Raw genomic sequence first — 22250 nt, 5'->3', positions numbered from 1 at the left:
GTGACGTTTACACATACGTCAGTGACCAGAACAAAAAGCGGCTTCCATTCAAAATCCGGAAGAAGAAGACAACACAACAAGGACAGACAGCGATCATCATGGACCCCACAACATTGATAGTAGCACTGCTGCAGACACTGCTAACTACAGCGGCGTTGTTGAATGAACAACGTGAGCTTCGCGCTGATAGAAGTAGGGGCGTACACGCATGCGCATTGCTTCTTCTATTGTTCTGGTGTAACCGGTGGGGGTGGCTTACAGCGCACCTAGAGGTGTTTCGTGTGTACTGCATCGTTTCATCGTTTTTCATCGTTTTCGTCTGGACCTGAGTCTTTACAGCAGCGTTGCCGTATGGCCGCAATAATTTTTGTACCCGTTTTCAAAAAAACCCTCGTTTCGTTTTCGTGTAGCCGTAGCCTTAAAGTGTCCTATTCTGAGGACAGTTTAATTTCTGAGGACAGAATTCCTAACAAGTACATGGGCATTATAAGTTCAATTCCAACTAATGTATTGAAAATATGAATATTATCCACATTAGATCCTTTCAGAGAGAATATTGAGGTGTTATTTTCTGCTTCAAGTTTTATTGCATTATATGGAGCTTCAAAAAATGGATGAATGTCTGCTGAGCATCACTGAAAATATATATGATATATATTCTATAAAACATAATATATTTCATAGGATGAACATATGTGACTTTTAAATCAATGTAACCTGTAAATAAATCAGTTAAAATTTCCTGTTAAATGTAAAGAAAAAGCACAACAGATTGCATAATAAAAAAGGTACTTTCATTTATTTTTGCTTAATTGCTTTTTGGACAATATCAATGCTGCAACTTTAAATCTTTAACATAATTGGAACATGGAGTACTACGGATTTGCTGGAAGAACTGAGATAAACATGCAGCTGGGCCTGTCAAAGGAATAGAGGAGATGTTGCAGTTCACCCCATCAGCCCACACCCTCATATACATCCTCACCCTCTCCTTCCTCTACTCTACTAAGTCTACATCAGCACATTCCAACACACTGACACCGTAACTGCCAGGAGAGATTTTCACAGTGGGACACATGGACCATTTGCTCCCTCCAATTCCCACATTGCTGTACAATGACACACAGGGATCATTGCAAAGGATGTGCTGCAGCAGCCCTCATGCTTGTCGAGAATATCCAGGCCCTTTGTATTCTGTATAGGAACATCAAGTGCTTCAACCTTCTGCTTTTTCAAGTCTTTCTATTATGATCAGTTTCCCCGTCTTTGCTGTTTTTAGCATTCTTGTGTTGACACAACACCCATACAGCTGATTTGCTCCTGCAGTGACATTTGATCTTGTTGCCAATGAGAATCCTTAAAGAAGGTGATTTTAGCCTTTTTAAATGTAAGACAATAAATAATAGCTGCTATTTTGTGTGGGAACTGCCACTTCCACTGCAGTATTTCAGCAGCTTCTACAATATGTGACAATATGATATTCCTATGTGAGCTTCTCATTGTGTGCAGCAGAGCATTTAACAAGCTGAGTGTCCACCAAATGGCCAGAAACAAGGTCAGAGAGACCCACGTGGCCTTCAACAGGGCATGAAAACAGAGTAAGTCTAAAGCACAGTTTCCAGAAATAATTACTCTACTGTATAAGAGTGGAAAACAGGGCTTGGTTCTTTCTATATTTAGCTCTAGTGTTCTCTGCTTTGTTAAAGTCTTGGTAGGAGCCCTGAGGTCTATCCTCTCCCAAATGAGACAAACACACATGACTAATGAAGAAATCAGCTCAGATACATTGTTATCATAGGAGACCAAAGTCAACTTTTTATATAGTGTAAATATCAGAATGGATAGTAGTGATCTTTCGATTCTTCACATTTGCAGCACAACACATTTTCATTCAGATAGTGGGACACTATTGTACTGTAGGAATGCACTTTATTAATCATAGTTAAGTCTTCATACAAAGGTTGGTATATTATTAAAGACATTTATCAAAATGCAGATTTTGACAGTTAAATTAATCTATCAATTGTACAATAAGGCTGTTACAGAGTTGCTGTAAATGCACAAGCATTATCACATGGCAGTGGCATTCAGAATTTTTCCTGGGGAAAATAAAGGACTGAATTATTGCAAGTAAGAAAAACTGACTGCAACAGACAATCATAGAAAGAAAAATACAGCTGATCTTTCATGTGATCATGTGATCTTTATGACTTGAAGACTTGAAGGTACCCTTTGGAGAATGCCACAACACCAAAACTGCTGAAAAGCGGAGCACCAGTTAAGTGAAACAAGATTCAACATGTTCTGCAAGTGACATATAGACAAAGCAGATGGCACAATATTGTTAAGAATCACTTTCATCCCACAGATAAAAACATTTGATAGAAACATCTTTTTTAAAAAGAAGTATTTTAAGAGTGTTCTTCATGATACGAAGCAAACATAAGTAGGGCTTTAAAGTGAAGACTATCTTTATTCATACCATCTATTCTGGTTATTGTTAATCTGACCATAACAGACATTTTCTCCCAGAAAAATTACAACATGCAGGACATGTTGGATTAAAACCCCCACCAACACAAATTTAACTGAAGAAAAGAGCAAAAACTTAAAAGTACTCTTGGGAGAGTGGTTTTATCATCTATATGCACATTTACACCAATACCTGCAACACCTTAAAGAGAATATGTGCACATTTTCTTGACTAAGACGTTTCTTGTGAGTGAATAAGCACAGCTCAAAGTGTTGTGCAACATTTACTGCTTACACTTACTTAAAGGTGGGGTCTGAGATCTTGGAAAAACGGTTCCTGCAAGCTATATTTTTGAAAATACACAACCTTGCCTCTCCCTTCAGCCCATCCCTCGAAACCACGCCTTCAAAACACATGAACGCGCATGCTGTCGGTCGAGGTGTTCGGATGTTCCCGAGATCGAGAACGAAACTAGACGAGACCTCACGAGTGCTCGCGACACAAGATGAGGCGAGAGTGCTCACGTCTATTACTAGCTAACAACAACATAACAGTGGCTAACTTCCAGCCATGGCGTCGTCTTCTCCGTTTACGGCTAAGATTGTTCAACATCACAATGATCGTAAACAGGCTGTCACGGTTGTCATTTCAAGAAATATTGATAGTAGATGTATACTAGACTAGTTGTTGAATTTTTACCTTTCGGTTTGATACGTGTTACTCACACAATCTCATTGTAGTAATAAAAAAAACAACAACTCACGAGTCTGTGAACGCGCAGGGGGAGGGGTGAGGGGGGCTGATGGTTGATGGGCGTGTCAGAATCCAATAGAAGTAACTCTCATCAGTACTTCTATTGGTCAGACTTTTCCTCTGGCTACACCCTCTACACTGGACTAAAATATTTCGGTTTTTTTCCAAACATTCTATTTTAGTGGGTGCAATGGGGTCGTGAGGATGTTTTCAGACAATATGATAAAAAATGCTCCAGAAAACATCACAGACCCCACCATTAAGTTTTATGTATTCAGCATCAGAGAAAAAACGGTGTACTGCTGGAAGTTTACAGAGTAGATGCCTAAAATACTCGTATTCAGGTGATATTCAGTTGCTTTTAAATGCAATATCATAGCCCAAACTTTGGGCTTGGTCCCAAAGTTTTCCTTACACATTGTTGAACTGCATCCAATGTCGAAACTGAACTGGATCAGTTTCATTTGAGCTTAATTCACTGCCTGTCTTACATGTGCCAGTGACTTTCCTAAAGCTTGGGAAACTAAACATGAGGGCAGATTTTAATGGCAGGTGCTCACATGAAAATTAACCCAAAATTATGATTCTTTAAATCAGTTAAAGACAACACTGTAAAAACATGTCATACTGTAAATACCTGGTGGGAAAACAGTCATTGACCAGTCAGAACTGCTGCAGCTGAGATAAGTTGGGAAATACTTTGAGTTACTATAGTTTCATGTAACACCAGGCGCTTCTGCCTAAATCAACAATACATTGTGGTAACAATCAAGTTGTAGCTCAGTGGAAACACTGAACCTCAAATTTGCAGGGATCTAAACTGTATGTTGGTAAAATACAGGTGGGATTGGATTTTGAAGTTATTGTTATTCGCCAAAAGCTGACATACTTTTGAAGGACAGTGGGGAAACTTTGGTTGTTTGTATCCATTTAAAGGGATAGTTCGGCTCTTTTGACATGAAGCTGTATGACATCCCATATTAGCAATATCATTTATTAAATTTGACTTACCCCCTGCTGCGTCCTGTGAGCCGAGTTCCAGTCTCATTTTGGCGTTGACAAAGGTAGTCTGGCTAGTTGGCTGGGGCTTAAAAAATAAAGCGTCTTGCTTCTCAAAACAATATGCGTTCAAAAGAGTAATACATTTGCATCACAAAATCGTTTATCCAGAAAAAGTCAGATCTCCCAATCGCTTGGCGCTATTTTCTCTCTACCTTCGTATCACTACGGGCCGTGTTAACTGTGCAGACCTAAGTGCAGACCGAGCAGTAAACACCGTAACAGGTGCAGCTATCGGCAGGTGGCTGAACGCATTGATATGAAGGGAGGCAAAAATAGCGCCAAGTCTGACTTTTTCTGGATGAACGATTTTGTGATGCAAATGTATTACTCTTTTGAACGCATATTGTTTCGTCAACGCCAAAACGAGGCTGGAACTCGACTCACAGGATGCAGCAGGGGGTAAGTCAAATTTAATAAATGATATTGCTAATATGGGATGTCATACAGCTTCATGTCAAAAGAGGCGAACTATCCCTTTAAGGCAAACCACAGAGACTGTAAACAGATGAAGGCACAAATCCATCACTGATAATTGCTGTAAGAATATTTAGCAAACGATATTTGCTTTTGACATTTAGAACAATATCATGTACCCGATGTCATCAGAACTCATGTGGCCATGTTTCTGTTAGAGGCCAGAGCTCAGACTGAACAGTGGCAGGTCAGTAGATTCTAAATAGTAATAGGATAGACACATAACATTTATTTCTTTATGTAAATAGCTGCTTTTCAGAAAATCATGGTTGAATTGTGGTAATGGTAATGGTACACATGGTAATGATATGATCACAGTCGATCCCTCAATCTTTCCAAAACACAAAGAATACAGCTAAATTAATCAGCAAAAAATAAACACATCGAGGCTTCGTGGCATCCACTACAATATAGTGCAAGGCTTTTTGTCCTTAAATGGATTGTCTGAAGCAGGAATGCCCACAAGGAGAGGGTCATTTCTGGCGTGTTCATTGCAGTAGTTCATAAGGTCTGCACAGGCTTTGGATACCTGTGGAAAAAAATAGAGAACATGGGTTGAGAGTGAGGATTTGATGCCTATTATATGCTTTCTTTCTCATATTTGCACAATCAGGAAATCTAATGGCAAACAAGGCCCATTTTTTTTTGCGCAGTATTAAATGTTCTAAAGCAATACTTTTTCAAGTTAGAAGCCACACCCAGCAGAACAGTATTCAAGCTGTGGTTTTCAAGTGCTTTAGCGAACCACTAACATTGCTAACACATGGCTGACAAGAATTTCTGATTGGTCAGTTGTTTCATCCTAAAAAAAACCTTAACCATAATAAAAACCTTAACCATAATGATGTCACGTCTGAGTTTGTCATGTTTTTAGTTCCTGTTTAGTTTCTAGTTTTGCCATGTTTTAAATTAATCCCATATCTTAGTTTTCAAGTTCAGGTCTTGTCTTTAGTTTTTTCATGTTCCCCAGGCATCAGCTTCACTCATGTCACCAGTGTTTTTCCCTTCAGCTGCACTCACTCACCAATCACTCCCTCAGTATTTAGTTTCCAGGTTTTCCAAGCACCATTGCCAGATCCTAACCCGTCACCGTCCCTCATGAACGTCACGTCACGTCACGTCACGTCACGTCACGTCACGTCACGTCACGTCACGTCACGTCACGTCACGTCACGTCAAGTCAAGGTCAAGGTCAAGGTCAAGGTCAAAGTCAAAGGTTTGTTCTTTTGTTTTCACAGCTGTAGTCAGGTTTTGTTTTGTCAAGTTTTTCATAGTTAGTTTAGTTTTTGTAATCTGGCTCAGTGTTGTGTTGACTTTTTTTGGAAATAAATCTAGTTTTATTTTGGATATCTGCATCCGTGTCCTGTTTCCACACCACGCATCTCACCCCACGTGACAAATTAAATCTTTTTTCCATTACAAACATCAGGAGCATCAACCCTAATCATATGAAAATCCTACTCCAACAGTTATTAATCCCACAAAAGTTCCTCCACATTGTACATTTCAAAGTTTTTGTCCTTAAAAAATAATGATGGCTTTTAAATTGTTTGGGGTATGACTAAACATTTTTCTCTTTTAGAGAATGAGAATGAGACTTTGCTAATTTGGCTAACTTTTTAATGCTGACTTGATCTACAACTAAGCTCTAAATATTGGGGTAATTCAGCCTTAAATGTTTGAAGCCGCAAAGCAATTCTAAAAAGGAGGAAGGAATGGCAACCCATTTACTTTCTGCTGCTTTCTATAATATAAGAAATGCACTGCTAGTGGATCAGACAGTTCCACCCTTGCCTTTCTAAGACAGACGATTGTGCTGTGCAGATTTGAAGCATAAATCCTTAGCCATGATGTTGACGGCTAAATTTGCCCATGATGCGTTTTAAAATATCAAAAAATTCTAATGGACATTTTTAGCATAAGGTGACATAAAACGTTTTTTTCCCCCTTACATTTTATCTTTAGGTCAACTTTTAGATTTAACAGTATTTTTATGAAGGATGGTGCTGTTCATAATTATTAGGTTATGGAACTTTTAACACAACATATTTACTGTCTTCAGAACTATATAAACTACTACCAATGACAGGCTGTAAATGATTCTTGAATCCATCTAGAAACGGTATTTCCACTGCTATTTATGCCAGTTTAAAGTTGCATCTGTGACACTTATCTCTTACGTAACTTGGTGATACTTTAATTTCATCATTCCTTTGATATTTTCGAAGCTTCCAAAAGCTCCACCGCATTATAAAACATTTGCTATGTTTTTACTGCACGTATGATGTTCTTTACCTGATGGCCTTCATTTTGAACCGATGCACAGCATTAAAAAAAAGTTCTTCTTTGGTTTCTTTTGACCATAGAACACTCCAAAAATGAGACTCTTGCTTTTCTCTGACATTCTTAGAAGAAGAATAATATATATAATAATAATAATGATCTTTTTATGTAGTAAAACCATGGTTTGTAGATTAAGTCATTTCACGTCGTGTTTTTTTGGTGACTTCTGACATTGTATTAAAAATATTCAGACTTTAAGGAATGGTTTATTTTGCATTTGCTATGAAGATATTTAAAAATTCTAAACTTTACATTCAGAGGTGCCAACACCTCCGAATTGATATTGTATGGCAGTTTATTGGTAATGAACATCAGCAACAATATTGAAAGTTTGACACATTTATAATCTATGATGCAATATAACTGGAGAAGAAATTAAAATAATTTTACTGAATTGGACACAAAAATTGCAGTACATGCAAATGCAGGGGTGGGAGCACAAAACGTAATACAGACACATACAATAAGATGGACTGAGTTCAACAGTAAGCACGTACAATGAAGACGTGTAGTTACACTGCACAGTTTATTGTTGCATCGTACCTTTATCCTCTCAATGCCTGCCTCTATTCTCAGTTGCTGCACAATCCGTTGGGCGTGGGCAATGTTATTGGAGCTGTGAAGCTTTGAAGACATCCTGGGCTACACAACACTGTAATGAAGAGCAACAGAGGACAGCTTGAATATGACTGTTGTGAATGTGGTGATGGTATATGAAAGGTTTTGAATGTCAAGTAAAGTTGTAAAGAGCCAAACGCAAAGTAAGAACGATACAATTTTTTTTCCAAAGTTCAAATAAAACATAACAATAAGGCTTATTAAGATCAAGCTTTCATATTTCAATAGCTTCTGTAAATTTTGATATATTTCCAGGCCAAGTCAGAAAATGACAATGAAAACACCTGCAATCTGGTCAAACTGGGAAAACACTTCAATGCCTGTAAAGGGGGGGAAAAAAAGCTACACTTGTTTCAAATCATGAGACTCAGCTATGACCATAACTGCTCAGTAGATCATTGAGCATCTATACTGTATGAAAAAACCTCAACATCCTGTGTATTGTATAACAAACAGATTAAACATAGAAGGTATTATACCCGTAAATGGTCTGGCCACATGTACTGAAGTTAAATGTGTTGTAAACCATTGAGCTGCTGATTTCGAAAAGTCAAGGAGGATCTGGGATGCAGTTTCAGCTCCTGCTAATCATTTACAGACTGGATGGAAAGAACAAGTCTGGACACATCACACAGTCTACATGGGAGCTCCGGCTCCAGTACCCTCATTCTCCTACTTACTTTTTTTTTATTGCAATAAAAAACACACAATGTTTCCTGGAAGATTTCTGCAAATGCCTTCTTGGGACACACATTGCACATGTTGCAGGGAACAGGAAGCTCAGAGTTGTTTCTGAAAAGTTTATTGTGAAATACGGATGAGAATCTTCTGCAGGCTCAGTTTTTTCTCCACCATGAATAAACAATGTGTCATCAGTCTTTCTGGATGTTGTTAGATTGTTTCCCAGAATTGTATCGATGACCCTCTTAGGACGGGCCTCTTTGTTATCGAGTTGCTAGACTTAAGACAAGAGATGAACTTGGAGATGGGGGGCTCTGAGGCTGTGTAACAGCCCACCTGAAAACATCTAATTTACTAACCATCCTCTTTTAACTGTTTTCTTGCAACATATTTTTAGTCAAGACATTATGAAACCAATTCGGACAAAGCCACAGACTTTTAGGTTTTATCACTAAAGCTATTATTTCTCTGACAAGGTCAGTCGTTTTTAACAGGGAGCTCTGAGACTGAGCAGAATGGAAAACATTTTTCTGCTGTCAGGGAAAATTTAGGTATCCTGGTACTACCAAGCCAGTCAGATTGCATGATTAAGAAATTGTGCAATATGCAAACACAGTAAAGAAAGAGTAAATCAAATACAACAATGAATGTGAAGATAACATCAAACACACAAACAGTGTTCACTACACAGAGCTGCAGGGAAATTTAAGACCATTTTCTTTTATCTTGAAAACTAGCTCAGCCGAGACTGAATAACTAATTGTCCATGATTTTGATTAAAGGCTGCTTAACAGCTTAACAGTTTAACAGTCGGTAGAGTTTTTACATAATGAAAAAGAAAAATAGTCTTCATCATCGATCAGAGCTGCAAATAAAAGCAGAGCAGATAGCAAACGGAACTCTCATCAATTGAGAATAACTGAGCAGCCGGTCTCTGGAAAGAGAACTCACTTTAGATCCTGCTGAAATAGTCTTGAACAAGACGGAATATACAATGGGCATTCTTCTGTATCCAACCAAGGAACTCTTGAAAAAAAGAGATATGACCTGTAAGACAGCTAGGAGGGGTAGTCAAGCTAGCACAACAGTTAGCAAGCTAACCTGCTACAAACTGTTAAGATAATATCATAGACCACTCTGGTTGTGATTTTATTGATATTGTTAATATAAGTAAAGAGCCGAATTATACTTTGGAGGGATGTTTAAAGACTATGTGTTTTTAGCTGGGATGTTACCTGCTGCGCAGTCCTACAAACCCCTTTATCCTTAAACTGAATCATGAATCACTGGTCAGACAGCCAGCTGTTGTTTTTTTCCATTTTCCTTTTTGCTGCAACCTTCTTCACAAAGTCTGCATATATGGTGAACAGCAGAGTTCTGAGAAGGCACAGAAATGTGATAATGTGAGACACAACTAAATAATGCATATGTTAGCAGACTAGAACCAATATATAAAGTTAAAGATAGGCACTGATTCTAATCTAATCTGTATTTAGCAAATATCATCTAATCTTCTGTTCCGTGTGTCCAGTGTAAAACGTCCTGGAGGTTGAACACAGTCCTTGCTTTGTAAATGCAAGAAACACAAAGCGGCCTAATGCGCTCATGAGAGTGCACCAACAGTCGAGATGGTCAGGACAGCATTATGAATCCCAACAAAAATTCCTTGGTATGAATTAGAAGGATTTCTAAATACTGCTTACGCTAATATTTAGCACCGGGATGATTTAACCAAGAACAGAAACAACAGAGACGTAGAGAGGAGATGCCTCACAAGAGTCGTTTTCATTCATGAATTTCGGAGAGATCTTCAGGAGAACGTGTAGACAATTTCAAGTTGCTGATCATACTTCTTCGTTTCATGAAGGAAGGAGAGCAGAGCGCCGCAGACAAAGGAGACGACGTGTAAGTTTAACTTATTAAACACCCGCAGGTTGTGTCCGTGTCGTATTTGTGTGTCTTTGTTTGCTCTGCATCAAAGTGTTTCTCCGTTCAAGAGTTTTGTTGCCATAAAGACAACAGAAATGTAGTAATACAGTTTGCTTATTAGGACTAATGGATCATTTAGAATCTAGTTTAATCTGAACACCCACACCTCACTAGTTTACCAATTCCTCACTGTGCAATGCATGGTTTATGCACGCCATTCTCCTCCTGGTGTACATCGCTGCACACCAAAATTAACAACACATTAGCTTCGGGGTCCTTTCAGCTGGTCATGCACCTCCTCCTTTTTGTAACCTGGTGCGAACTGCACAAGGTCCTGTTGAAAAACAGTAAGAGCTGTAGGGAAGACTGTGTAAGAATAACTATTGTAAATGTTGATGTTAAAACATATTTTTTTTTAAAAAAACGCTTAAAAGTGGAATAGAGAAGTTGAAACTGTGTAGTTAATTTGTGTGTGTTCTTCTGAAGCCATTCCTGAGATGTCCATTACTATTCCCAAGTGCCAGTTATGGCGCCGTCTTGACCTCACAATTTGCTTGCAGCGAACATTATCACAGCATAAAGCTAAAAGATTTTGTCTCTGGGTCAGATAGCCCATTTAATGATGTTCAGGTATCTGAAGGAGCACCAAGGAAAGGACGATCTTTAACTGTTCAGTTAAAAATAAATTCTACATATTGACATACAAATTGGGTACTCAAACCAAAATTATATCAACAGGAAAGTTAATTAATTTCATCTGAAAAAGTGAGACTACCATGTGGACTGTCTTTCAGGTCACTGTTTAGTCAAGTGTTTTCACTAAATTTGTGGACGGCTATTTAAAGATTTTATTACTTTTATTGAATTTGCGGTAAATATTAACATATTCAAAATACAAAGAAAGAAATCAGTCCAAAATTGGTTTAGTTTTACTCATTGACAAAAGGACTAATAAGAGTGCTGTTAAAGCATAAGTTTGAAAAAGGTGTATGTAAAAGTAGTGGTACCATGCATAAGGGATAACAAAGATCCTGCAACACTGGTCAAAAGAAAGCTAACATAATGACATCACATAGTGTAATTTCAGATTGCATGCCAGGGATTTGCAGAAAACTGGGCTGTCAATATTCAGAATTTCACAAAAAAAAGAAAAGATACAAAATATAATTGAAGTAACCTATCACTTCTAACAGAATGTGGAGAAGAGAGTAGAGGCAGGACTTCAATCCCACCAGCACTGAGAAGGGATTTTAGCAGCCAAAGTACTCCTTAGTTAAACTGTCCAGCCCCTGTGATGGGATGCCAGCTACTACAAGCAACGCCAGTCCGACTGAAGCTCTTTGGGAGGTCACTGGCGAGTGAGCTTGAGTTTGTGGCATGAAGCACCACCATGTACATACAGAAACCCAGAAGAAAAAAAAACCTTCCAAGGATCAGAAGAAATACCACCCTCTCTTTACTGTACAATACACACACAAATGAGCAGCCAGGACCACCTACTGCACAGAACAGCGCAGCCCCTCTGCTGTACCTTACACACACAACCCACCCGCACACATGCGATTCATTAGCAGCGTGTTCAAAGTGCCAAGAACAGGGAGCCATTATGATTCAGTGCCATTAACACCCAGACACTCAGAGATGAAAACCCGCGTGAGTCTCAAACTGTTTCTACACAGCGGCTCAGATTCTAAGAAAACTCTTAAATTGGCTACTGACGAATACAAGGACACCCATTAAAAGCTGACAGAAGAGTCAGTCCTGTCGACTGTACAGTATGTGTGGTCTCTTCAGTGACTATCTGAGGCTTTTTAGACTGGAGCAGCTTTTGTATTAAAGTAACATTGCTGGAAATAAACTGCTTTAGGGCTTAACTGTTGCCGGCTGCAAGTCGCTCCTGACCAACATAAGGTAATGGAGGTTGGGAGGATCACACTTTTACACACACAAAGCCTTCCTTTTAGTTTCCTCCACAATGACAGGTATTTTCTAAAATTTCTTTTATGGTATTTAGAACACATTGTGTCTTAAGATCACAGGACAAAATATATAATAGACATGGAAGAGTATATAGTTTATTTCTTATTAAGTAATAAATTAAGGTTCTAGTAGAACTTTTGGAGAGTGCTGCAATAATGCCTCGTGAGTGTGCACGTTGGATCCCTACAGATTGGGGGAGTTAAGGAGGAGAAAAGAAGAACTGAAATGGATGAAAAGTGTTCAGCAAGTTTGATCTAACTCTTGCAAGACTACTACTACTACAAAAAAGAATGAACTCGTTACCATTTAATCAAATTCACATGAGAATAAAAGATGCAAGCAAAGCAAATATATGCATAGGAGACCTTATGGTATTTGCAGACCAGTCAAACATGTTCCAGCTTGAAAGTCAACACCTATCTGGTACTTTGACTAACTTTGCTGGAGTTCATAACAAGGATATAACATTGGGGATATTTTTTTACACAATTGTGGAAGAATACAATGAGCTAACCTCCTATTATACTTTAATCCATAATCCCTTTTAATCCTTCACATTTTAATTAAATCAAACAATTTTTTTTTAAAACGGCTCATTATATTATTAGATTATATTACATTTCCTTATAGTCATTTTACTGAGGGTCTGTCATTCCTTCACTGGACTCGGACTGCCTTCACAATGCATTCATGTCCCTGTAATTTCATCCAATTGTCAAACTCACTGTTTGTTTTTGGTCTTTATTGCACATCAAAGTTTCTTTAAGTTTTTTAAGTTTGAATCGATTTCTGATGCGTGTCTGAAAAAGTGCTTTCTGTAGTATTGAAGCACACTTGCTACAAATTCCATAAACTGCTTATGAATGATTGCGCATGTAAACTTTACTGTCTTCTCTGCTGAAAAACACTGCTGTAGTAAAACAATGTACAACAATCTGCTGCCTGGCATCTGACTTAATTAAACAACTGTTAAATAACTGAATTGTGGAAAGGCAGACAGATGTCTGCACCTTTGAACAAAAGAGTTCAAAGACCTTGGCTCCGACCAGAAGCCAGAATACCACGTCTCCCTTGTGTAACTACACACAGTTCTTTCATTCCTCTCTTTCATGCTCCTCCTCCTGCAAGCAGGAGCTTTCCTCTGCACGCAAAGCTAAAAGTAGCCTTCTCATAGTCTCTGCTCCCAGTCAGCACTTTTCCAGCTGAGTGAAAAACCGTCTCCTGCTGCACCGACAACATGCCCCACAGCTACTGTGCTGTCCCTCCTACCTTACTATAAACACTGTGTTGTTCTCAAATCGTTTCCATGCTTATGAAACTCAGCAATACTCAGTCATCAGTCCTGCTGCTGAGTAAATTGGGTTTGTGTTTATGAACCAGAGTGGTGACTATGAAGAGAAGCAGCGAAGCAGCGCAGGGATGCTATAGGCCTGAACTTGTTCATTCTGTGAGAACCGACTATTGGGTCACATCACTACTTTCCCACCGGAAAGAAAAGAGAAACTATTAGTTCCTGCTTTTGTTTGGCAGCAACAGTTGATACTGAAAATATTATGATGGTTTTGTGTGGTGGGACTAACAGAGATAATGGAGGCTGACAGACACTTTATCACTGATCTCCGATCATTTAGAGAGACATGAAATCCATTTGTTCTATTTGTTTTACATTTTGGAGAATTTACAAAGAATCTCTCCATGGAATAATTATTGATATGGAAGCTGTTACAGCGGGCTGCACGGTGGTGTGGTGGTTAGCACTGTCGCCTCATAGCAAGAAGGTTCCAGGTTTAACTCCCGGCTGGGGCCTTTCTGTGTGGAGTTTGCATGTTCTACCTGTGTATGCGTGGGTTCTCTCCAAGTACTTCGGCTTCCTCCCACTGTCCAGAAACATGCATGTTAGTTTAATTGGTGTCTCTAAAATTGTCCTTAGGTCATGTGAGTGTTCGGTTCTTTAATTTTTCCCCACCGAACGGGGCATTAGGAGAGGACACGTTGTTTTAACTCTTTGCAGATTTATTTAAACTTTTTCAGTTGTCCACAAATAGCAGGTTATAAACCTGTGGAACAGAAAGGTTTATGGTGTAAAAGCAGTACTGATAGCCATGTACATAATTTGTCATAAAATTTGAATAATGTAAATATACATATAAATATAAGTATACACACAATATGTCCATGCTCTACACTATTAGAGTTTAGTTTTATAAATAATATAATTAACGAGTGACTAAGCAAAGCACAAGTTTTTTACCACAGCAATGCAACAACTTCACACATAAATACAGCACATTAAACGCTGCATTTTCCACACACAAGCCACATTAATTAAACTAAGTGTCAATGTAGTTTTTTAAATAGCAACGTCAAGCACATCAAACCAGTACCAACAAAGCAATTAACTACATTACCCAGCCTGCAGTGCGAGCGGGAAAGCAGCCAATCATGAGAAACTACACCGTAGAACAGGAAGTGGACTCGCGACAGTAAAAGTGCTACAACTCAAACACTGGAATATATTTACGGACATTACAAGCAATATTAAAACCCCAAACCACAAACAATGCCTGTCAGCGTGACTAAAGTAAGCCAACAAGCATATGAACCGTGCATACACAGCGGCAGCACCAACAAGCAAATTTAACCCGCAGCTCAATGAATGGAACCAGCAACTTACCGGTGGCGTATCTCTCCTAACGAGACGACATCTCAAACTTAGTGATCGCTCCCGTTTATAGCCCGTGCTCATTCAACAGTGGATTCTGTCATGCTGCTTTGGGATTTAATTGGTTCATGCTTCAGTATTTCAGGTGAGTGAACCTCCCACTTATTCACCTGCATTTAATTGCTATGACGCACCCGTGATGCAGTGAGCGCAACACCTCCCACTTGACCGTCTGATCATGCGATTAAAGACGGTCACAAGACATTACACCACAATACACTTTTTACAATCTATAAAACTTTTTTTTTTTTTTTTTTTTTTTTAAACTATGAAAAATGAGATGCCATTGTCACTGTTCAGAAACCTTCTCTGACAGATGTGTGGTGTTCTGCCAGGTTCTGTCATATAGGGTATTTAGTCTTCTTTCCTCGCAAAAGGTGCGAGGCAGATGGCAGTGTCACCACAGACATGCAATCCATTCAATCAAGGAGATAGGTCGTGACATCCTGAGGGAATTCCTTCAGGATCAGGAGAATTGGGCATTGAGGACCTGAGGCAAGGCAGTGCCCACAGAACAGGTGGCTAGGAATTACTGGTCTTCCACAGGGATGAGGACTACCAGTCTCCTAACATCCCTCCGTAGGATGACTCCTGTCAGCTGCTGCGGATTCTTCTTAGGTTGCCCAACTGCCAGGGAGGCAGAGAGGCCTATGTGAGAGGTCTTGTGTTTCAAATACATGGGCCAGACGTGGCCATCAAACAGGCCAGGGGGATCAGGCACCAGGTAGTTCCTTGAGCATCTTCACATCTGCGTCTCTCACAAGTCCCTTTTTGTCAGGATACACGGCCTGGATCCGTCCAAGCCGGAATTGCCCTCGCAGTGCGTTTTGGTCAGCAATCCAAACAATGTCCCCGATTGCTACATTCCTTTGACTGCGGTGCCACTTTGGCCGAACAAATAGGTTAGGTCCAGCAAGTTCACTCCACTTCTTCCAGAACATATCCACACCAATCTGGATGGCTCGGAGACGGCGCCAGGGATGGGTGCACAAGTCAATTCCTCCTATATCTCCTCCTTGCCTGGTCCTCCCCAGGATCAGAGCGTTGGGGGTCAGATACTCTATACAATCTTCTTGTTCTTGTGCCCTGGCGTCAATAGGCCTTTCATTAGTGAGGTTTGCTGCTTGGTAGAAGAGGGTTTGGAGTTCACCCCAGGTGAGTGAGCTTGTCGTCCCTCCAAGGCTTGCGAGAGCTTTCTTTATGAGCTTCACTGCAGCTTCTGCAGCCCCATTGCGATGAGGTGCATCAGCTGGATGAAAGTTCCATGCCCACACTGTCCCATTCTTGGCAATTTTGTCCTCTATGGATACTTCCCTCAAGGTAGCCAAGTACTTATACAGGTCTTGTAAAGCAGGTTTGGCACCAATGAAATTGGTCCCCTTATCTGACCACAATTTTCTAGGATGGCCTCTCAATGCTATAAAGCGAGTGTAAGCTAGAAGAAAGCTTTCCGAGGATTGGTCGTCAACAAGATCCACGTGAACTGCCCTTGATGCCATGCAACAGAATACTAAGCCCCAGACCTTTTTTCCTGTTCTTTTCTTGACAGCATCTTTGATTTCAAAGGGACCAAAGAGGTCAAGTGTGGTATACTCAAATGGGTTAGAACGCTGTGAGCGTTCTGGCGGCAGATCACTCATCAACTGCTGGCACATCTTTCCCTTTAGTTTGCGGCATGTAACACAGTTGTTAACAACTTTCTTCACTGTTCTTCGACCTTGCACGATCCATGCTCTCTTCCTGGTACGCAGAAGTGTGGCAGCAACACCTTCATGGTTTTCGTCGTGGGCTTCTCTTGCCAGCAGGGTTGCGAGCCATGAATGAAACGGGATTAAAGGAACCGCTGTTCCATCTTCATTCCAGGACTGGATTCGTCCTCCACAAACAAGGATTCCTGTAATCTCGTCCAGGTGGACCACTAAACGATTCAGTGTCGAATCAAGGAACCGACTGCCATCTTGGGCTGCGAGGACCAGGTCCCGGAAGGCTTGTGCCCTTTCCTCGGGAGATAGGATAGCACGATTTGCCTCCCACTTTGATAAATCTGGTGCCTGGAATCTCCTCAACCAGGATTTTGCGGCCCGTCGAATCCAAGCTATGGAACCACACAGCTTGGACAGAGAACTGAAGCGTTGAGGTTCCACAAGGCGGGCCAGTCCAATTGCCCAGAGCTTTGATGTTGCACTCGTGGCAGCTGATATTGGTCTGTTAGCACCCTCATGCTTGATTTCTGCTTTGATGTCAGGCTTTTTGGGGCCAGTTTTGTCTCTTGACTGGGCCCGGGTGACCACAGCTGAGAAGGCTTTCCGTTGAAGTTTTCTGACACCTTCAGAAGCAGAGGGTGTAATCTCACTGGCCATCTTCATAGGCCAGTTAGTTTCAGGTAATTTCAGGAACTCCGGGCCTTGCTGCCACTCTGACTCCTCATTGAGTTCCTCGGGAGTTGCACCTCTGGTTAGGATATCAGCAATGTTTTGTCTGCCTTCAATCCACCTCCAATCTTCTACCTGTCCATCTTTCTGAATCTCACCAATTCGGTTAGCAAAAAAGGTCTGGTAGCCGTAGCTGTCCTTTTGGATTGCTGCCAGGATTGTTTGACTGTCTACAAAATGAATCCATCTCTTGACTTGAATGTGGCAGTGCTTCTCAAAGTACTTTTTAAGGCGGGTAGCGAAGACCGCGCCACATAGCTCTGCCTTGATTACATCTCCTTTTTGATCAAGAGGGGTGAGTTTTGCCTTGGATTCCACCAACTTCACCACAACTTTTTCTTGGGTTTCCCAACGCAGGTAGAGCACAGCTCCATAGGAGGATTCACTCCCATCTGAGAAGGTGATCCCTGTTGGTAGGCCTTTGGCTTTAGGTGGCGTGAGACTCCTTTCAAACCTGACCTGGCCAAGTCTCACGTATTCTTCAAAGAGCGTTATTGCGGCTTCTTGAAGTTTTGGTGAGAGAGGGATGTCCCATGTGTCCTTAGATGGATTGTCCTTTCCAGCTTCCTGGAATGATTCTCGCACCAACATCACTCCCTTTTGTTTAGCTGGTGAAGCTAGACCAATCGGGTCATACAAAGTGGCAATCTGGCTGAGAAGAAGGCGTCGGCTAAGGGGATTTGGTGTTCCTTCCCTAACATCCTCCAAACTGAGATTAAGTCCCGTCCTCATTTTCCCTCTTTTCTTGGAGAAGTTGATAGACGTCAGCAACCTTAGCTTATCAGTCTCAGGCTCATAATCGACCCCAAGTGCTTTGTTCTCTTCATTATACATTTGGTTGGGTAGTACTAGGGTCCTTGGTACAGTTATTTTCGCACTAGAGTCAGAAGTTGCTTCAGCAGAGGCTCTTCCCCTCCCACTTTGGTGTGACAGGACCCATGGTTTGAGAAAAAAGCCTCCCGCTTTCAAAATCTCTTCTACCCCGTCGGTGATCCTTTCCAGCATCTTGAGGTCATTGTGTGAGGTCAGGAGGTCATCCACATAGCTATCCTCAGTTAGAACTCGCCGTTCGTCAATCATATTGGCAAACTGAGGAAGGTTGGCCGTCTCCTTCATAGCTACTTGGGCGATACATCCTGCAGGTTTATCACCAATATTAACTCTGACAACTGCGAATACCTCAATGTCATCCTGAGGGTTGTCCCTCCAGAGAAAGCGGTGGAGGTGGACTTCCTCATCTTTCAGCCACACGGAGTTGTACATTTTTTTAACGTCACCCAAGGCAGCATAGAGTCCACTCCTGAACCTGAGAAGGACGCCTCTGATGGAATTAAGGACATCAGGACCCTTGTGGAGGAGATCATTTAGACTTATGCCTTGGAACTCTTGGCTACTGTTCCACACAATCCTCACAGGTGTTGAAGAGGAGCGAGGGTTTGGTGCAACTAGATGGCTGATGTACCATTTCGATCCTGCCCAGCTGTTAATTTCCTCTCTTCCCAGATAGCATGCGGATGTGGGCCACTTGAGGCAACGATCCGGCACTGTAGGCATTCTTCTGGCCCGGACAAAACAGATGTGAGCCTAAAGTGGCCCATGTAGTAAATGCTACATTTGGGCCAAATATTACAAAACGGATACGGCCCAGCTTTGGCTGATATATGGCAAGTTAGCAACGACTAATCCGGGTGTGAGCCTAAAGTGGCCCACAAATGAAGAAACATACTTGGCCCACCTTTGTTGAAACATATTTGGGCCAGTTTTGGCAGAAATACGGCAAGTGAGCATCAAGTAATCCGGATGTGAGCCTAAAGTGGCCCACATATAAAGAAACACACTTGGCCCACCTATGTTGAAACATATTTGGGCCAGTTTTGGCCAAAATATGGCAAATAAGAAAAGAGTAATCCGGATGTGAGCCTAAAGTGGTCCACATATAAACTTGGCCCACCTTTGTTGAAACTATGGGTAAAAGTGGGTTTACTGTGAGCTGGGCAAACCCACTCTTATTCCACAAAAAAAACTGCAAGTTTTACCTGAAGAGAAGTTAGACTGTTGTTTTTTTTCACTACCACGCCCCCTTGGTGTGATTTGCTCCAAAATTGCGGGGGCGTTTGGAACACAACCGTTAACATTTGAATCGGTCAACGCCACTCTGATTGGCTGAGGCAGCACTTCATCGTGACCCAGCTACCTTGCAGAAGAAACTGGCCGCATTCAGCCTGCTGGGATCCACAGAAAAGTTGAAGGTAAGTTCGGCTCAGCTTATTTAATTTTATGTGTGAGATGTGTTAGCTTTGTTTCTCTTAAACTATACAAACCTGCTGTGTCTACAAGTGGCATTGTACCTCTTCAGATAGGGTTAGCTGAAATTGGCTATAGTTGAAATGTAATTACTTTTCAAAACGACCATAGTGCTGTAAGCTTGATGCTGCGACCAAAATACAGCCACGAGTGAGGTTGATGCCATTTTTCAAAAAGAAACACTGCTTGTTCTATGTTCATTAGTATGAGTCTGAAGTTGTTCCCAGACCGCTGGGACTGGAGGGTTTGCTTTCTTTTGTTTTTGCGACCGAGGACTTTCGTTGTGTTAGCTTAGCATGCTATGTTATTGATGCACATGTACGGGAACTTTTTTTCTGTTCGGTTATGATTAAGCAATATCGAAACCTTATCAAAAAACAATCCAATTGAACTGTAACTGTACAGAGATGTTGAGGACTGTTCTAAAGTAAGGGGTGTATGGTTTGTACATCTGTGGGTAACAAAACTCATGCACAGCAAAAATGAAGCTCAGTTGGGACACCTCGGGTGAAAAATAAAGAAACCACAGTACACTGATTTCACTTACTGAAATTGATTATTTAGTCTAAACATTTTCTCTAAAACTGTGGTACTAATACTGCCTTTTTTTCTCTTTTTTTTCCCCCTGAGATTACTACTTTGAGTGTCATCGGTGGGGTTCACATTAAAGATGCGGTCTGGAGAATCATGAGATACTGCTGGCCAAGCAGCTCAACTGGCGGGGCGTAAATGGAAAAACAGCTTTCCACAGCCTCCAAATAAAAGATGTCATTACTGGTAAGTGTTAATTGTGTTATATTTCATTGTGATGCGTTTTATGACTGGGTTAGGGTTTTCCTTTTCTTTCATGATTCTGAGTAGTTGCTAGGGGTGCTGAAATTAATCATAATCGCTTTATCAATATGTGGATGATTATGCATCAGTGTGGTAGCAGACAATATTCTATTCTGTTGCAATATAATGGCATTGATTGTTGATTAATCAATCAGTTCATCAGGTGAAGGGCAGTTTTCCTCCAATTTTAGTAATGGGCTGGTCATGGGCATGGCTAAACTGTTTTCAAACTACATTCATCATTGCTGCCCAGCTATGGGCAGGATATAGCATGCCATGCATTTCTCACCATTGTGTGTAATCTGTCAAAAACTTTACTGTTTTCTCATTTTTTAGGAACGGTCAGAAACAACCAACTAACGGCCACTGCCACTGACCAGGAGGTGGAGGCCTACATAAAAAGGTGGCTTCATCTCGCCGGAGACCGGGATGGTGGGAGGAGAGAAGGCGTTCCTCACAGCACACACGTAAGTCGGCTACGATACCTATTTTGCAATATGTGACGCTGTTCGACAGCAGAAATCAAGATGAAGCTGCCAGCATGTGTGCGGGGTGTATGCAGCTCCTGAGTTTAATTTCAATATATTCCAAAATATCAAAAGCAAAAAATCACCTTTAACATAAACATGAGTTATTACTGTAACTTAAATGTTAAGGTTAAATGTGAAGTTTGTCTGAGTGTTTGAAGCTGCTTTACTCCAGTTCACATTGCCTGTTACCCAACTTTCATTGTCTGAACAGAATGAGGTTGAGCAAGCAGATATTGGGTTTAGCTTCAGATTAATTGTAATTAAAAACAGACTAGGTTTTGAAGTTTTCTAAGGCATGAACACAATATTATAATAACTTTATATCATTTCACACAGCCTTTTTTGTTTATCCTGATGAGGTTTTGTGTTTTGCAATTCACTGCCACCTTATACTGAATATACTTTACTGAATCAACTAAATTTGTTCTTTTGTGTATTTCTTAAAGGGACGGAAGACGGATTTGGATTTTTGTAGGTCGCCAACTCTTTTTCCTTTTTTTTTTTTTTTTTTTTTTTTTTTGCCATTATGTTTTAAAATAAAATAAAAAATCACACCCACTTCTCGTGTTTGGTCATTTCTTCAGTTTCCTCATCATTGACGCCAAGATGAGTCCCACTGCATGCCACCATTCAAACGGTATCTGGGGTTACCATAATGGCATGTAGCCACAAATTGAGACCATTCTGTGTTTTCATATTTGACACTATTTTATCATGGTTGTGACTCCCCAAATGTGCAGGTTAGTCAAGGTCATAGTGTGTAAACCAGTTCTGACCAGAATTAAAGTGTACAGTGGCCCACATCCGGTTGAGTGCTGGTTTATTTTGGCTGACATCTGGCATCGTGATGGCTTGGTTGTGGCCCACTTCTGGCAAACGTGAGCGGACCGCCCAAGTGCCATCATTCCATGCTGTATGTGGGCCGGATGAACATGTCAGGTGTGGGCCGGATACGGGCCAAAACAGTTCTGTAGTGGCCCACATCCGGTTGAGTGCTGGTTCATTTGGGCTGATTTTGGCTGACATCTGGCATTGTGATGGCTTGGTTGTGGCCCACTTCTGGCAAACGTGAGTGGACCGCCCAAGTGCCATCATTCCATGCCGTATGTGGGCCG

The 22250-nt window shown here is 40.9% G+C and overlaps 1 protein-coding gene across 3 annotated transcripts in view; it reads right to left on the bottom strand.

The window, feature by feature from the left end:
* Positions 1-1909: 1909 nt before the first annotated feature.
* The window catches only part of gng12a (guanine nucleotide binding protein (G protein), gamma 12a), a 57737-nt gene continuing 37396 nt past the window's right edge, over positions 1910-22250 (bottom strand). For 2 of the 3 annotated variants that reach the window (XM_075484080.1, XM_075484078.1), the window contains 2 exons: positions 7649-7757; positions 1910-5291 (listed from right to left, as the gene is read on the bottom strand). In XM_075484080.1, the coding sequence (XP_075340195.1) occupies positions 5166-5291; positions 7649-7741 (219 nt within the window). In that variant the 5' untranslated portion in view covers positions 7742-7757 and the 3' untranslated portion in view covers positions 1910-5165. Of the gene's footprint in view, positions 5292-7648; positions 7758-9355; positions 9431-22250 lie in introns of all 3 variants that reach the window. The other variant, XM_075484079.1, reaches the window with a different exon arrangement.

The sequence above is a fragment of the Odontesthes bonariensis genome, chromosome 14 (assembly GCF_027942865.1).
Source record: "Odontesthes bonariensis isolate fOdoBon6 chromosome 14, fOdoBon6.hap1, whole genome shotgun sequence".
NCBI lineage: Eukaryota > Metazoa > Chordata > Actinopteri > Atheriniformes > Atherinopsidae > Odontesthes > Odontesthes bonariensis.
Note: the sequence above shows the minus strand (reverse complement) of the source record. Positions and strands in the feature narration are given on the sequence as shown.